General features: G+C 30.1%; 1 protein-coding gene across 1 annotated transcript in view; it reads right to left on the bottom strand.

The window, feature by feature from the left end:
- Nucleotides 1–203: 203 nt before the first annotated feature.
- Nucleotides 204–18,515, bottom strand: part of RYa (RYamide) — a 108,144-nt gene continuing 89,832 nt past the window's right edge. Inside the window, exons 5-7 of the mRNA XM_075311686.1 lie at nt 17,321–17,462; nt 6,124–6,553; nt 204–1,209 (exon numbers count right to left, since the gene is read on the bottom strand). Coding sequence (XP_075167801.1) covers nt 954–1,209; nt 6,124–6,553; nt 17,321–17,462 — 828 coding nt within the window. The 3' untranslated portion in view covers nt 204–953. The remainder of the gene's footprint in view (nt 1,210–6,123; nt 6,554–17,320; nt 17,463–18,515) is intronic.

Genomic DNA, 18,515 nt, shown 5'->3' with positions numbered 1-18,515 from the left:
TTATTAGAGGAACTTTCCAAGACATGGTAGTTGGATACGTGAACCATCTCCTATCAAAGTTTTGTGGCGGCGTTTTTTTACCTTTTTCTTATAATAAAACAAAAACATTGTAATTTAATTTGATTTTGTTCTTTTGCTCGTAATGGCATATTTGTGCATTTATTTCTGTATATTTCGTATGTATATATAATTGTTTTTTTTTCGTTAAATTATTATTAATATAACATTGATTAATTATTATAATTTTATTTAGGCTTTAAATAGTTTATATATCATCATTCCACTTATTTATAATACATTTATGTAATCTTAGTTTTTTTGTTGTTGTAAGTAGTATTCATATACAAATAATTAACAATCATATATAGAGATCAATATAATAGAGCAAAAATAGGAATTATAATAAATATTTTTTTTGTCTATCTCATTTGACATTTAGTTTTCAACAAAGACACTATAAATTCTTACGATTCGGGGATTGAGTTTCTCTAACAAGCGAAGTGTTTTAGATTTTTTTTTACATATAAATCGTTTTAATGGAGTGTAACAATTCTGAGGAAGTAATTATTTACACATTTTATGTAGTTTGTTTTATTTCATTAAAAATCAAAAATATTTTCTTTAAGTTTTTATTTGTACTAGAATTAAACTTTATCCAGCCCTTTTATAAATTATTAATTCTAGTCAATATTTATAAGCATTTATATATGACATATTATAAGTGTTAGCTTTTCCATAATTTGTTCTTTGTGTTTTTAATCAAAGCAATTAAATAAAATTTTAAAAATTATATTAAATTATAAATAATATTGGATATACATACATATATAATTTTGTTTGTAGATATAGATCGGCAGATGAGGACAGTTCAGGGTTGATAATTTTTCGCATGTATGTATTTAATTTATTTGAATAAATTGATTTACTTTCTTTATAGTTTTAAAAGAAATATTTTAATTTTTTTCCTTATCCTCATTATGTTCAGCAGTCTCATTAACAAGAATATTCAAATCATCAACCCCTGTACCAACATCAAAATCTGCATTTGTGGAACCAGTTAAGAGTACTTTATCTTCATTGCCTTTAACGTTTCCATTTTCCTTATCGCCATCATTGCCAGAGTCAGCATCAGAGTCGTCATCATTAGTGGTGGTATAGCCGTTAGAATTTTTAACTGTATTTTTAACATAAAATATGTTGTTATCATCACTAGAAAATTGTCATAGAAAATGTTGTAATTAAATTTTAAATGGACATCTATCTATCCGTTTGTTTCGTCATATAAGTATAATAGATTGCAATGAAAAATTATTTTACTTTTCTTAAATTAAGAAAATTTCACCAAAAAACTACCAAATAAAAAATCCTATATTGCAGCCGTTGATTACTATAGAAAATTTTGTCAAAAATTTTTTTCTGTAGAAAATTTTTTTAAAAATTTATTTCTATAGAAAATTCTGTCAGTTTTATTTCTATAGAAAATTTTCTCAAAATTTTATTTCTATATGCAATTTTGTCAAAATTTTATTTCTGTAGAAAATTTTGTCAAAATTTTATTTCTATAGAAAATGTTGTCAAAATTTTATTTATATAGAAATTTTTGTTAAAATTTTATTTCTATAAAAAAATTTCTCAAAATTTTATTTCTATAGAAAATTTTGTCATAATCTTATTTCTATAGAAAATTTTGTCAAATTTTTATTTTTATAGAAAAATTTTATTGAAATTTTATTTCTATAGGAAATTTTGTCAAAATTTTATATCTGTACACAATTTTGTGAAAATTTTATTTCTATAGAAAATGTTGTCCAAATTTTATTTATATACAAATCTTTGTTAAAATTTTATTTCTATAAAAAATTTTCTCAAAATTTTATTTCTATAGAAAATGTTGTCAAAAAATTATTTCTATCGAAAATTTTTTCAAAATTTTATTTCTATAGAAAATTTTCTCATAGTTTAATTTCTATAGAAAATTTTGTCATAATTTTATTTCTATAGAAAATTTTGTCATAATTTTTATTTTTATAGAAAAATTTTGTTGAAATTTTATTTTTATAGAAAATTTTGTCCACATTTTATTTCTATAGAACATTTTGTCAACATTTTATTTCTAAAGAAAATTTTGTCAAAATTTCATTTCTATAGAAAATTTTGTCAAAATTTTATTTCCATAGAAAATGTTGTCAAAATTTTATTTCTATAGAAAATTTTGTCAAAATTTTATTTCTATAGAAAATTTTGTTAAAATTTTATTTCAATTGAAAATTTTCTCAAAATTGTATTTCTATAGAAAATTTGTCAAAATTTTATTCCTGTAGAAAATTTTCTTAAAATTTTATTTCAACAGAAAATTTTGTCAAAATTTTAATTCTATAAAAAATATTGTCAACATTTTATTTCTATAGAAAATTTTGTCAGAATTTTATTTCTATAGAAAATTTTGTCAACATTTTATTTCTATAAAAAATTTTGTCAAAATTTTATTTCTATAGAAAATTTTGTTAAACATTTATTTCTATCGAAAATTTTTCCAAAATTTTATTCCTGTAGAAAATTTTCTTAAAATTTTATTTCAATAGAAAATTTTGTCAAAACTTTAATTCTATAGAAATTATTCTCAAAATTTTATTTCTATAGGACATTTGGTCAAAATTTTATTTCTGTAGAAAATTTTGTCAATATTTTATTTCTATAGAAAATTGTCTCAAAATTTTATTTCTATAGAAAATTTTGTCAGAATTTTATTTATATAGAAAATTTTGTTAAAATTTTATATCTATTGAAAATTTTCTCAAAGTTTTATTTCTATTGAAAATTTTCTCAAAATTTTATTTCTATTGAAATGTTTCTCAAAATTTTATTTCTATAGAAAATTTTCTCAAAATTTTATTTCTATAGAAAATTTTGTCAACATTTTATTTCTATAGAAAATTTTGTCAAAATTTTATTTCCATAGAAAATTTTGTCAAAATTTTATTTCTATAGAAAATTTTGTCAAAATTTTATTTCTGTTTTGTTTTGTTATTGTTGGTTTTGTTCTTTAAGCATTGTTGTTGTTTTTTTATTTCAGCTTAAAACCATACATTGACTAAACTACAATTGTAGCTTAACCAACAGAGGAAAAGAATGTTTGTCAAATTTATTTGGGCAAAGCCCTATAGACTGCAACAATGCTTAAAGAACAAAACCAACAATAACAAAACAAAACAGATGGAAAAAGAAGAGGAGGCACGCTCAAAATAAACCCAGCCATGTGAATTCAAATCGATGATTTGACAGTGGCAAAGGAAAAGAGATATGTTTGTTTCGAATTTATTTCGGCATAAGCCGGCTATCAATGTAAAACTTTTTTTCGGAGGGTTCAAGTGTGGTTTTTGTTGGGTTTAATAAACTGCCTGAATTTATTCTGATAATTGGTTGATAGTTTTGCTGCAAGTAGAGGATGCTGATGAGGAATGTGGTAATTCCGAAACGTGCGTCCATCCAACCATCTTGCAGTCTATAGGGCTTTGCCCAAATAAATTTGACAAACATTCTTTTCCTCTGTTGGTTAAGCTACAATTGTAGTTTAGTCAATGTATGGTTTTAAGCTGAAATAAAAAAACAACAAAATTTTATTTCTATAAAAAATTTTGTCAAGATTTTATTTCTATAGAAAATTTTGCCAAAATTTTATTTCGATAGAAAATTTTGTTAAAAATGTTTTCAAAATTTTATTTCTATAGAAAATTTTGTTAAAAATTTAATCCTATTGAAAATTTTCTCAAAATTTTATTTCTATAGAAAATTTGTCAAAATTTTATTCCTGTAGAAAATTTTCTTAAAATGTTATTTCAATAAAAAATTTTGTCAAAATTTTATATCTATAGAAAATTTTCTCAAAATGTTATTTCGATAGAATATTTACTCAAAATTTTATTTCGATAGAAAGTTTTTTCAAAATTTTATTTCTATTGAAAATTTTCTCAAAATTTTATTTCTATTGAAAATTTTGTCAAAATTTTATGTCTATAGAAAATTTTCTCAAAATTTTATTTCTATAGAAAATGCTGTCAAAATTTTATTTCTATAGAAAATTTTGTCAAAATTTTATTTGTATAGAAAGTTCTGTCGAAATTTTATTTCTATTGAAAATTTTCTCAAAATCTTATTTGTATAGAAAGTTCTGTCGAAATTTTATTTCTATTGAAAATTTCCTCAAAATTTTATTTCTACAGAAAATTTTCTCAAAATTTTATTTCTATAGAAAAATGTTGTCAAAATTTTATTTCTATAAACAATTTGGAAAATTTTGTCAAAATTTTATTTCTATAGAAAATTTTGTTAAAATTTTATTTCTATAGAAAATTTTCTCAAAAGTTTATTTCGATAGAACAACATTATTGTAATTATTATTCTACAAAATTCAGTAAAATTAAATTTTATTGAAATATGCAGAAAACTAAATCCTTGTGTTTGAATAGAATGCTTCCCCTTATTTAGACTTGCAAACTAGAACGTATCATTTTTTTGTAATTTATTCTGAAGCCTTTTAAATTAAAAAAAATAGATATATTCGTTAAATAATTAAGTTCAAGCATAAATGTTTTTCATTACATCCGAATATACATTTGAAAATAAGAGTATGCGTAAACACAATCAGGGCGATAGACGGTAGGAGAGCACTTATTTACTTCTAAAGGGTGATTCTTTTGAGGTTAGGATTTTCATGCATTAGTATTTGAAAGATCACGTGGGATTTCAGACATGGTGTCAAAGAGAAAGATGCTCAGTATGCTTTGACATTTCATCATGAATAGACTTACGATCTGCCACAACGTCGAATTTTCAGTGAATGGGCCCTAGAAAAGTTGGCAGAAAATCCGCTTTTTTATCGACAAATTTTGTTCAGCGATGAGGCTCATTTCTGGTTGAATGGCTACGTAAATAAGCAAAATTGCCGCATTTGGAGTGAAGAGCAACCAGAAGCCGTTCAAGAACTGCCCATGCATCCCGAAAAATGCACTGTTTGGTGTGGTTTGTACGCTGGTGGAATCATTGGACCGTATTTTTTCAAAGATGCTGTTGGACGCAACGTTACGGTGAATGGCGATCGCTATCGTTCGATGCTAACAAACTTTTTGTTGCCAAAAATGGAAGAACTGAACTTGGTTGACATGTGGTTTCAACAAGATGGCGCTACATGCCACACAGCTCGCGATTCTATGGCCATTTTGAGGGAAAACTTCGGAGAACAATTCATCTCAAGAAATGGACCGGTAAGTTGGCCACCAAGATCATGCGATTTGACGCCTTTAGACTATTTTTTGTGGGGCTACGTCAAGTCTAAAGTCTACAGAAATAAGCCAGCAACTATTCCAGCTTTGGAAGACAACATTTCCGAAGAAATTCGGGCTATTCCGGCCGAAATGCTCGAAAAAGTTGCCCAAAATTGGACTTTCCGAATGGACCACCTAAGACGCAGCCGCGGTCAACATTTAAATGAAATTATCTTCAAAAAGTAAATGTCATGGACCAATCTAACGTTTCAAATAAAGAACCGATGAGATTTTGCAAATTTTATGCGTTTTTTTTTTTTTAAAAGTTATCAAGCTCTTAACAAATCACCCTTTATTTCTTAGGGGACGGAATACCATAATGGCTAGCGTCGTCTCTCCGTATTAAAATCTATTATAATTCATTGGCGGCAAATCACATAGTTTTGCCATTGATTGCCAGAGTCATTTTTGTTGTTTGACCGCGTTTCAATTATTTTATCTTTGAATATTGAAAATTACAGGCTTTTATTAAATTGTAAAGGTGGGTATATATTCTATTTTTCCACTAAAACACTCTATTAGCAGTGCAAAAGTATATATGAAGAAAATTATATTTGTATCAAATTTTGACTAATTGTGCGAAAGTTTTAGAGCATTGATTGATTAATATTTTATCTTAAAAATTAGTTGATTAAAAAATGAACCGTTATTGCAATAAAAAACATAAAAAAGTTATTGTATTTCCTTGTCGCGTTACATCAATCGCCCATTGCTTATCGCTATGATTATGTTTACACATTATGATTTTGTTTATTTTTTTAATTTCCATTCCATAATTCTATGTATCTACCTTTTAACTTACATACTATCACAGCGATAGAAGTTCTGCAAACCAGTATAAACACAAGACATATAGAAGGGTGATGATGGTCCATTATCACTGTCCAATGCATTATTGTCGCCATGGAAGTTGTCACTGTTGAACATCAGGGGTTCGGGTTTATTGCTCAATTGTGTACCTGTGGAGATTTCTGAAAACAAAGCTTGTTCATAGGGTGTTGCTAACATGGAATCCAAGAAGTGCTGTTGCTTAGCATTTTGCGTACCCGCTCGTTTGCCATAGCGTGAACCTAAAAAGAATCTATCATTGCGTGGTACAACATTGAGGCGTCTTGTTTTGGATGGAGCATATGCACCACCACCGCCGCTGCTGGAAGATGAGGAACCTCCTGATGATCTACCATAACGACTGCCCACAAAGAATGAAGGACGTTTTTGCATTGTAAGAAGATCTTCTCAAGTTACCGGTCATATGAACATAAATGGAACATAGATTCACAGAGAAAAGAAAGAAATATAGAAATGTTAGTTTAGGTTATAAATTACAATTGTATAGTTTTTTGTTTTTGTATGGAAATGTTATAAAATATTGTATAAAAAGACTTTGAAAAAGTGTTTTAAAATTTCTAATAAAAATTACTTTGTATAGCCACACTGAAAAAAATATTGTCGTGAGGCCAAAAATTCCGAGTCCTTAAAATACGCATTTCTTTGATATAAAGTTGTTTCCTTGTCCAAGAGACGATCAGCTTTTCAATAAAGTCATTTTGTCCTTATAATTAAGTGGTTCGACTTAAAAATGGGTATCTTAATATGAAAGAAATTTGATTTGAAGGTCAACTTGCCTTCATAATTATGAAAAATTCTTGAAATTGTCTTCAAATTTGTTGAGTTTTTGTAAAAAAAAACGTTCAAAAATTTTTGAGATAATTTTGAACGTTTTTTTAAAGGCGTTTTTTACTTAAAACATAACATGATTTCTACTTGAAGTCGAGTCTGGTTTTGGAAATTGAAGATTTCGTTGACACGTTTTCAAAGGACTGTGATAGCTTATGATGAAAAAAGGTAATAAAATGAATATATTAAAATTTGTTTCCTAGAATCAAGTATGCAGAACTCAAATGCAAAACTGAAATTTTAAAGAGAATTCTGTCTTAAATATATCCGTACTTAAATTCTCCGCTTCTTAAGCTCGAAATCAATACCAAAATCATAGGATGATGATGGAGGTATAAAAAGTTTGCCATTCCGATTATATGTATATTCTTGATCAGAGCGTACTTCTAAGACAATCTATCGATATCCGTCTCTCTGTCCGTTATAACTACGCTACAGTCTTCAATAAATAAATTGTAGTGCTGAAATTTTCCACAAACTGACCTTTTTTCATGCAGGCAAGTCAACTTCGGCCCATGTTTCGGTATAGGGCCCATATAAACTGATCTCTTGATTTTGGCGAGGATATTATAACATTTTCCATAAAAGTATGTGCCAAAGTTTTTTATATATCGGTATAGCCACCACATATACCGATCTACCGATTTAATTTCTTAAGGGCAACTTTTATCCAATCTGCTGGAAATTTGAAATCTAGAGATATTTTAAGTCAGTTACTAGCTGTGCCAAAATTGATATCAATCGGGCCAGGTTTTCATATGGCCTCCACATAGCCCATTCTCACGATTTGAGGATATGGAAGCCGTAATTTTTTTTACCCGATTTGCTTGAAATATGTTAAGAGCTGTGCTTAATTTGGTATATATCGGTCCATGTTACGCTATAGTCCCCATATAGACTGATCTCACGATATAACTTCTTAAGGACATTTGCTTTAAATTGGAAATATAGAAGTTTTTTAAGTTCAGAATTTTTACTGATTTCTTCGAAATTTGAAATCAAGAGTCATATTTTGAAATAGTCTTCATACACTAAAAAAATATTTACGTGATATTAAAGATTACGCAACCTACATTTTAAGATGCAAAATTTACAAAATATTAAGGACAAATTTCTTTAAAATAATGAAATTTTAATTAAAATAAAATATATAAGCTTTGCTTCAAAATTTTTTTTCATTAAATTTATGATACATGTTTGGTAAATTTGCGTCCCTTCGTTAAAGTCGGATATTTTTGAACTAAGGCTAATTTTCCTTAAAGTAAAGAAACACATTGTTGATTTAAAGAAATTGTCCTTAAATTAACTGAAATATTGAAACTTTAGATTTAAGATAAAAAACCCTTCAAATATAGGCTAAGACTTATTTTGAGGATGTAGCGTCTTTGGTTTAAAGTTTTTTTGGGAATTAAGAAAACACCCAGAAAAAAGTGCCTTCTAAACTAAAGGAAAAATGTTCATCAATTTAGTTTAAAATTTTGTGTGAAATAATAAATTTACTTGTTTCAGTAAAAAAAATCCTAAACTGAAAGCAGTTAGTTCATTCGTACTAAAAAGTATTCAATCCTTTCAAAACTTAAGGAAACACACTTGTTAGAATATAGGAAATTTTCCTATATTTCTTTTATCTGCCTGTAATCGATACCTGTCATCGATGTAACCGATATGTTTGCGCGTGGGTTGTGTTTTTAGTTGGAATCGTGTCGTTATGATATACGGAGAGATAGTTAAAAAATAATTTAGTAAAATAATATAATAAATAACAAATAAAATATATAAAATATTTGTTATTGTAAATTAGTGAGAAAATACCAGAGGAATAACAACCCCTTAATTCGTCTTCAATTATCAGGTAACATTCATACAGTAACGCTATCCTTTTGTGAAAAAATTGGTTTATGATTTTTTTTATTTGTAGGTATTGAAATTGTAAAAGGAGGACAAAATTGTTAGGCAGCAACTTATTAAAAGTTAAAGGTACAAGAATAAGAAAAATGCTGTTTACAGTTGATAACATTACATGGAAATTTAAATAGTGGAATAATGAACTAATATTTCAAGACCAGTCGATGCTGTTGATTTTAAATAAGTATATTTAATATATTATTAAAACATGTATTTTATAGAAGAAAAATTGCTTGTTTAAATAAATAAATTGTATTTAAAAACGAAGGTAAGTCGTTCTAATTTTGAAGTAAAATTATTTTTCATGTTAGCCTGATACCGGAACAGGCAATTAACGTCCAAATGCATGATATCTTTAATTTTACAATTATTATTCGAGCTTAATGGACAATTTTAGATTAAGGAACTTTTTTATTATGACTCATTAATAAAAAAAGTTCCTTAATCTAAAATTATCCATTAAGCTCGAATAATAATGTAAAATTTGATACCACAAATATGTAAGATTTGTCCAAATGAATGAAAAAAGTTCAATAAAATCAATCTATATATGAATTCAATTCAGTTAATCTTTTTCATTCAGTAGTATAGTGGTACATAAATATAGGAAAATGTTAACTAATATATGGAATGCATTATACCTAATTTCTATGAAAATCACAGCGTTCAAACAAATAAAAATGTCTTTGGCGCTATACGAAGTTCTGGGTGTATACTCGTACCAGGGATGGAAAATACAATTTTTAAGAAAGTACAAAAAAGGTATTTTTTGAGCGGAAAGGTACTTTTTACTAAATTTCAACAAAAATTTCACTGGAAGATTATTGTCAAGAGACTGAATTTTAAAGAAAATAAAATTTTGATAAAATTTTCTATATAAATAAAATTTTGCAAACATTTTCTATAGAAACAAAATTTTGCAAAAAAAATCTACAGAAAAAAAATTTGCAAAATTTTTTCTATAGAAATAAAATTTTGCAAAAATTTCCTATAGAAATAAAATTTTTACAAAATTTTCAATTGAAATAAAATTTTGACAAAATTTTCTATAAAAATAAAATTTTGCAAAAATTCTATATAGAAATAAAATTTTGACAACATTTTCTACCGAAATAAAAAATCGATAATACAGAATCGCATTATTTTTTCGACTAAAACATTCTTGAAGTTCAATAAAATCCTGGTTTTATACCCTGCGCCACACTGTGGAACAGGGTATTATAAGTTAGTGCATATGTTTGTAACACCCAGAAGGAGACGAGATAGACACATGGTGTCTTTGGCAATAATGCTCAGGGTGGGTCCCAGAGTCGATATAACCATGTCCGTCTGTCCGTCCGTCCGTCTGTCTGTGAACACATTTTTGTGATCAAAGTCTAGGTCGCAATTTAAGTCCAATCGCCTTCAAATTTGGCACATGTTCCTAATTTGGGTCAGAATAGAACCCTATTGATTTTTGAAGAAATCGGTTCAGATTTAGATATAGCTCCCATATATATATCTTTCGCCCGATATGCACTAATATGGACCCAGCAGCCAGAGTTTTATACCGATTTGCTTGAAATTTTGTACAAACATAACACTTAGTCGTATAGTCAAGTTCGCAAAATTTGATTGAAATCGGTTGAGATTTAGATATAGCTCCCATATATATCTTTCGCCCGATATGGACTTATATGGCCCCAGAAGCCAGATTTTTGGCCGAATTGGGTTGAAATTTTGCACTAGGAGTACAATTAGTAGTATAGTCAAGTGTGCAAAATTTGATTGAAATCGGTTCAGATTTAGATATAGATCCCATATATATCTTTCGCCCGATATGGACTAATATGGTCCTAAAAGCCAGAGTTTTGGCCCAATTTGGTTGAAATTTTGCACAGGGAGTAGATTTAGCATTGTAGCTATGCGTGCCAAATTTGGAATCGATTCAGATTTAAATATAGGTTAGGTTAGGTTATGTGGCAGCCCGATGTATCAGGCTCACTTAGACTATTCAGTCCATTGTGATACCACAGTGGTGAACTTCTCTCTTATCACTGAGTGCTGCCCGATTCCATGTTAAGCTCAATGACAAGGGACCTCCTTTTTATAGCCGAGTCCGAACGGCGTTCCACATTCCAGTGAAACCACTTAGAGAAGCTTTGAAACCCTCAGAAATGTCACCAGCATTACTGAGGTGGGATAATCCACCGCTGAAAAACTTTTTGGTGTTCGGTCGTAGCAGGAATCGAACCCACGACCTTGTGCATGCAAGGCGGGCATGCTAACCATTGCACCACGGTGGCTCCCAGATTTAAATATAGCTCCCATATATATCTTTCGCCCGATATGCACTTATATGGACCCAGAAGCCAGAGTTTTATCTCGATTATCTTGAAATTTTGCACAAGTAGTACAATTGGTAGTATAGTCATGTGTGCCAAATTTGATTGAAATCGGTTCAGATTTAGATATAGCTTCCATATATATTTTTCGCCCGATATTGACTTATATGGCCCTAGAAGCCAGAGTTTTGGCCCAATTTGGTTGAAATTTTGCACTTGGAGTACAATTAGTAATATAGTCATATGTGCCAAATTTGACTGAAATCCGTTCAGATTTAGATATAGCTTCCATATATATTTTTCTCCCGATATGGAGTTATATGGCCCCAGAAGCCATAGTTTTGGCCCAATTTGGTTGAAATTTTGCACTAGGAGTACAATTAGTAATATAGCCATGTATGCCAAATTTGATTGAAATCGGTTCAGATTTAGATATAGCTCCCATATATACGTTTTTCTGATTTCGACAAAAATGGTCAAAATACCAACATTTTCCTTGTTAAATCGCCACTGCTTAATCGAAAAGTTGTAAAAATGACTCTAATTTTCTTAAACTTCTAATACATATATATCGAGAGATAAATCATAAATAAACTTTTGCGAAGTTTCCTTAAAATTGCTTCAGATTTAAATGTTTCCCATATTTATACCCTTCACCACTACTGTGGTACAGGGTATAATAAGTTTGTGCATTTGTATGTAACGCCAAGAAGGAGTAATCATAGACCAACCTTTTAGTATACGGATCGGCTTAGAATTAAATTCTGAGTCGATTTAGCGATGTCCGTCTGTCTGTCTGTCCGTCTGTCTGTCCGTCTGTCTGTCCGTCTGTCTGTCCGTCTGTCTGTCCGTCTGTCTGTCCGTCTGTCTGTCTGTCTGTTGATGTATTTTTGTGTGCAAAGTACAGCTCGCAGTTTTAGTCTGATTGTCCTAAAATTTGGTATAGGGTCCTGTTTCGGCTCAAAGACGATCCCTATTGATTTTGGAAAAAATCGGTTCAGATTTAGATATAGCTGCCATATATATTTTTCACCGATCTGGTCATAATTGGCGTGTATATCAACCGATCTTCCTCAAATTCCGTACATCCGAATATTTTATGAGTCTCGAAAAACTTGCAAAATATCAGCCAAATCGGTTCAGATTTAGATATAGCTCCCATATATAGCTTTCGCCCGATTTACACTCATTTGCCCACAGAGGTCAATTTTTTGCTCCGATTTAGTTGAAATTTTGCACAGGGAGTAGAATTAGCGTTGTAACTATGCGTGCCAAATTTGCTTGAAATCGGTTCAGATTTGGATATATCTCCCATATAAAGCTTTCGCCCGATTTACACTCATATGACCACAGAGGCAAATTTTTAACTCCGATTTAGTTGAAATTTTGCACAGGGAGTAGAATTAGCATTGTAACTATGCGTGCCAAATTTGGTTGAAATCGGTTCAGATTTAGATATAGCTCCCATATATATGTTTTTCTGATTTCGACAAAAATGGTCAAAATACCAACATTTTCCATGTAAAATCGCCACTGCTTAGTCGAAAAGTTGTAAAAATGAATCTAATTTTCCTAAACTTCTAATACATATATATCGAGCGATAAATCATAAATAAACTTTTTCGAAGTTTCCTTAAAATTGCTTCAGATTTAAACGTTTCCCATATTTTTTTTTACTAACATTGTGTTCCACCCTAGTACATTAGCCGACTTAAATTTTGAGTCTATAGATTTTGTAGAAGTCTATCAAATTCTTCCAGATCGAGTGATATTTAAATGTATGTATTTGGGACAGAATTTATATATAGCCCCCAACACATTTGACGGATGTGATATGGTATCGAAAATTTAGATCTACAAAGTGGTGCAGGGTATAATATAGTCGGCCCCGCCCGACTTTAGACTTTCATTACTGGTTTGTTACTAAATTTGTGTTCCACCCTAGTGCATTAGCCAACTTAAATTTTGAGTCTATAGATTTTGTAAAAGTCTATCAAATTCTGTCCAAATCGAGTGATATTTAAATGTATGTATTTGGGACAAACCTTTATATATAGCACCCAACACATTTGACGGATGTGATATGGTATCAAAAATTTAGATCTACAAAGTGGTGCAGGGTATAATATAGTCGGCCCCGCCCGACTTTAGACTTTCCTTACTTGTTGACTATGTCTTTTACAAAATCGAGATTTTCTTCCCACATGAACATGTCTGTTTTGCCATATTTGTAAAAGACTATTAGCAAATAAGGTTGATAAAGACTTTCTCAAAATATTAAAATATTTTGTCAAAGCTATTGTACCATAAATCTGATATCGACTCAAAAATGCCTACAAAAAAAGGTACTAAATCCTTCGCGGGGGTACTACGGTACTGACCGGGGTGAAAAAGTATTGAAAAAAGTACTATAGTACTGCATTTTCCATCCCTGACTCGTACTACTATAATTTGGATTTTTTGAACTGGCATTTGTTTGTACATGAGCACCTTTATTAATAAACCACGAAAAGAGAATGAAACTTGATAAATGAGATCTGTATCCTAATTTTAATTTTAAAGCCAGACAGGTCGCTTTATTTATCTTTATACCCACCACCATAGAATGGTGACGGGGGTATAATAAGTTTGTCATTCTGTTTGTAACACATCGAAATATCGATTTCCGACTATATAAAGTATATATATTCTTGATCAGGGAGAAATTCTAAGACGATATAACGATGTCCGTCTGTCCGTCTGTCTGTCTGTTGTAATCACGCTACAGTCTTCAATAATGAAGCAATCGTGCTGAAATTTTGCACAAGCTCGTCTTTTGTCTGCAGGCAGGTCAAGTTCGAAGATGGGCTATATCGGTCCAGGTTTTGATATAGTCCCCATATAAACCGACCTCCCGATTTTGGCTCTTGGGCTTATAGAAATCGTAGTTTTTATCCAATTTGCCTGAAATTTGAAATCTGGAGGTATTTTATGACCATAAAGAGGTGTGCCAAAAATTGTGAGTATCGGTCCATATTTTGGTATAGCCCCCATATAGACCGATCTCCCGATTTGGGGTCTTGGGCTTATAGAAACCGTAGTTTTTATCCAATTTGTCTGAAATTGGAAATCTAGAGGTATTTTAGGATCATAAAGAGGTGTGCCGAAAATGGTGAGTATCGGTCCATATTTTGGTATAGCCCCCATATAGACCGATTTCCCAATTTTATTTCTTGGGCTTCTAGAATCCGAAGTTTTCATCCTATTTGCCTGAAATTGGAAATCTAGAGGTATTTTCGGGTCACAAAGAGGTGTGCCGAAAATGGTGAGTATCGGTCCATATTTTAGTATAGCCCCCATAAGAACGATCTACCGATTTAACTCCTTGGGTTTCTAGAAACCGTATTTTTTATCTGATATGCCTGAAATTGTAAATATTCTGGTATTTTAGGCTCACAAAAACGTGGATTAAGTTTTTATCGGTCCATTTGGTAATGCCTCCATATAGACCGACTTCACTTCTTGAGGGTGTAGAAGGCGCACTGATCATGAAAATTGCTTGAAACTCAATGTAAAATTTCCAGATTTTACTTCTACAGATTTAAGATTTCAAATCCAGACGTTATTTTATAATTTTCTTGCACACTTACAAGAGATGTTAATGATTCCTCTAAACCTCAAACAAAAATGGTTCTTATAAATCCAGAATCTGATATAGTCCTCATAGGTGAAATCTTTAAATTTATCTTCGGGTAGTGTCCTCAAGTCCTCAAGCCCTCCTGAAATTTCAAAGGAAACCCTAATATTTGGTTCATGGTGGTGGGTATTTAAGATACGGCCCGGCCGAACTTACTGCTGTATATACTTGTTTATTTTAAAGAAGGCGCATCTTTGGCTCCGAATCAATACGAAAATCCTTAAGGGAAGGTCAAAATCTTTGAATCCATGTAAAAATTTTTTTGAGTGTATACACCGATTTGAAATCATAAAATGGAAATCACAATTGTTATCCGATTTGCTTGGAATTTAAAATCCGGAAGTATTTTAGATCCAATAGAAGTTGTACCGATGTTTCGATATAACTCCCTTATATATATAAATGATCCGATTTGACTTTATGGACCCTTAAATGTATCAATTTTTACACAGAAGATGACACATGGTGTCAATAATGCTCAGGACCGACCCCTGAGTCGGTCTAGCTATGTCAAATGTAGTCGCAGCGCACTGGTACTGGAGTATATAGCGAGGGCAAGCCAGTTTCCAAATGGAGCATATAATTAGGCGTGTTAGCAGGAAGAAATAACATCTTCTTGAGAAAACATCGTTGTAACCTTTCAACCTGTTCAAAACAGTGGAACCCCCAAACTAGGGCACCATAAAACATGATCGATTTAGCAGCGAAGTCAAAAATCTTCAACTTGTTTGAAAGGTTTATGGGCCATATCGGACCACTTTTACGTATAGACCCCATATAAACCGACGCTCAGATTTGGCTTGCGGAGCCTCTTGGGGGAGGAAAATTCATCCGATCCGGTTGAAATTTAGTACATGGTTAGTTAGTATATGGTCTCTACAACCATGCAAAAATTGGTCCACATCGGTCCATAATTATATATAGCCCCCATGTAAACCGGTCCCTAGATTTGGCATGCGGAGCCTCTAAGAGAAGCAAATTTCATCCAATGAAATTTGGTACATGGTGTAAGTATATGGTCTCTACCAACTATGCAAAAATTGGTTCACATCGGTCCATAATTATATATAGCCCCTATATAAACCGATCCCCCGATTTGACCTCCGGAGCCTCATGGATGAGCAAAATTCACCCGATTCTGTTGAAATTTCGTAAGTGGCGTTAGTATATGGTCTCTAACAACCAGGCAGGAATTGGTCCACATCGGCCCATAATTATATATAGCCCCCATATAAGCCAATCCCCAGATTTGACCTCCGGAGCCCCATGGAAAAGCAAAATTCACCTGATCCGGTTGAAATTTGTTACGTGGTGTTAGTACATGGTCTCTAACAACCATGCAAAAATTGGTCCATACCGGTCTTAATTATGAATAACCCCCATTTAAACCGATCCCCAGATTTGACCTCCGGAGCTCTTGGAGGAGCAAAATTTATCCGATCCTGTTGAAATTTGGTACATTGCGCTAGTACATGGCCGCTAAAAACCATGCCAAAATTGGTCCATATCGATCTATAGTTATATATATATATAGCCGATCCCCAAAAATAATCTACCAAAATTGTATTTTTATACCCCATTCACATCAGGCTCGAAATCTACTAAAAGTGGATTTGAAATCAATTTTTTATAAAGCAAATGACAGTTGAAATCTAGTTAAAGTGGATTTTAGAAGTGTAATGTGAATGAGGTGTTATAGAATATTTTGTCAAAATTTTATTACTATACAAAATGTTGTCAAAATTTTATTTCTATAGAAAATTTTGTCAAAATTTTATTGCTATAGAAAATTTTGTCAAAATTTTATTGCTATAGAAAATTTTGTCAAAACTTTATTTCTACAGAAAATTTTGTCAAAATTTTATTTCTATAGAAAATTTTGTAAAAATTTTATTTCTATAGAAAATTTTGTCAAACTGAATTATATACGTATGCGTATTTAATAGGCCTTTTTTTTGTTTAATATATACCCCGTATGGACGGCCATCGACAAGTGTTACCGCAACCCAAGTAATTCGATTGTGGATGACAGTCTTTAGTACAAGTTTCTATGCAATCCATGGTGGAGGGTACATAAGATTCGGCCTGGCCGAACTTATGGCCGTATATGCTTGTTTAGTTTATGTTTATTAAAGATTATTTTACAAATTACTAATCGGCTATAAAACAAAATGATGGTGTTTTTAAAAACGACGAATGATTATCTCAGAGAGCTGTGCAAATTACCAAACAATTCAGAGAACTCTTTGGTGTATTTTTTTATAGTCTATCACAAAAATCAAAGCTATCCAGTACATCAATGCGTATGTGGAATACAAAACAAAATATGTCAACAATCACGCGTTCAATGACTTTTCAGATAGCCCATAAAATAAATATTTACCTTGTTATATTCTCATATTTATTTCTCTACTTACCCGTTTTTCCATCCGAGGGATTATCTAGAAATTGATCTGAAGGCTCAAGTGGAGTACATTGTACCAACATAAAATAAAATGCCAGCAATAAAATTGTTAAGGGCCAAAAGGATTTGTTGTCAAACATTTTGGGTTGTTGATGCTGCAAAGAACGGTGAAAAGAGAAAAAATGCAAAAGAAATCTTTAATAGAAGAAAATTGTCAAATTATTTTAGAAGTGAAACAACATTTGTTTCCAATGTCATAAAGGAACACTGATTCAGGGTGATTTTTTTTTTTTGATATTAAATGACAGAGCGCTAAAATAGATTGCACAATTTATTGTAATATGTTTTATGATTTGTCTGACATGTTAAATGAGAGATATTTTTATACACAATATATATTTGTCCAAATTATATTTCTATAGAAAATTTTGTCAAAATTCTATTTCTATAGAAAATTTTGTCAAAATTTTATTTCTATACAAAATTTTGTTAAAATGTTATTTCTTTTTCAAATATTGTCAAAATTTTATCTCTATAGAAAATTATGTCAAAATTTTATTTCTATAGAAAATTTTATCAAAATTTTATTTCTATACAAAATTTTGTCCAAATTTTATTCCTATATAAAATGTTGTCAAAATTTTATTTCTATAGAAAATTATGTCAACATTTTATTTCTATAGACAATTTTGTCAAAATTTTATTTATATAGAAAATTTTGTCAAAGTTTTATTTATATAGAAAATTTTGTCAAAGTTTTATTTCTATAGAAAATTTGTCAAAATTTCATTTCTATAGAAAATTTTGTCAAAATTGTATTTCTATGGAAAATTTTATTTCAATAGAAAATTTTGTCAAAATTTTATTTTTATAGAAAATTTTGTCAAAATTTTATTTCTATAGAAAATTTTGTCAACATTTTATTTCTATAGAAAATTTTGTCAAAACTTTAATTTCTATAGAAAATTTTCTCGAAATTTTATTTCTATAGAAAATTTTGTCACAATTTTATTTCGATAGAAAATTTTGTCAAAATTTTATTTCTATATAAAATTTTATCACAATTTCATTTCGATAGAAAATTATGTCAACATTTTATTTCTATAGAAAATTATGTCAAAATTTTATATCCATAGAAAATTTTGTCCAAATTTTATTTCTATAGAAAATTTGTCAAAATTTTATTTCTATAGAAAATTTTGTCAAAA

This window comes from Haematobia irritans, chromosome 5 (genome assembly GCF_050003625.1).
Source record: "Haematobia irritans isolate KBUSLIRL chromosome 5, ASM5000362v1, whole genome shotgun sequence".
NCBI lineage: Eukaryota > Metazoa > Arthropoda > Insecta > Diptera > Muscidae > Haematobia > Haematobia irritans.
The sequence above is the reverse complement of the archived record's forward strand: the minus strand, read 5'-3'. Positions and strand labels throughout refer to the sequence as shown.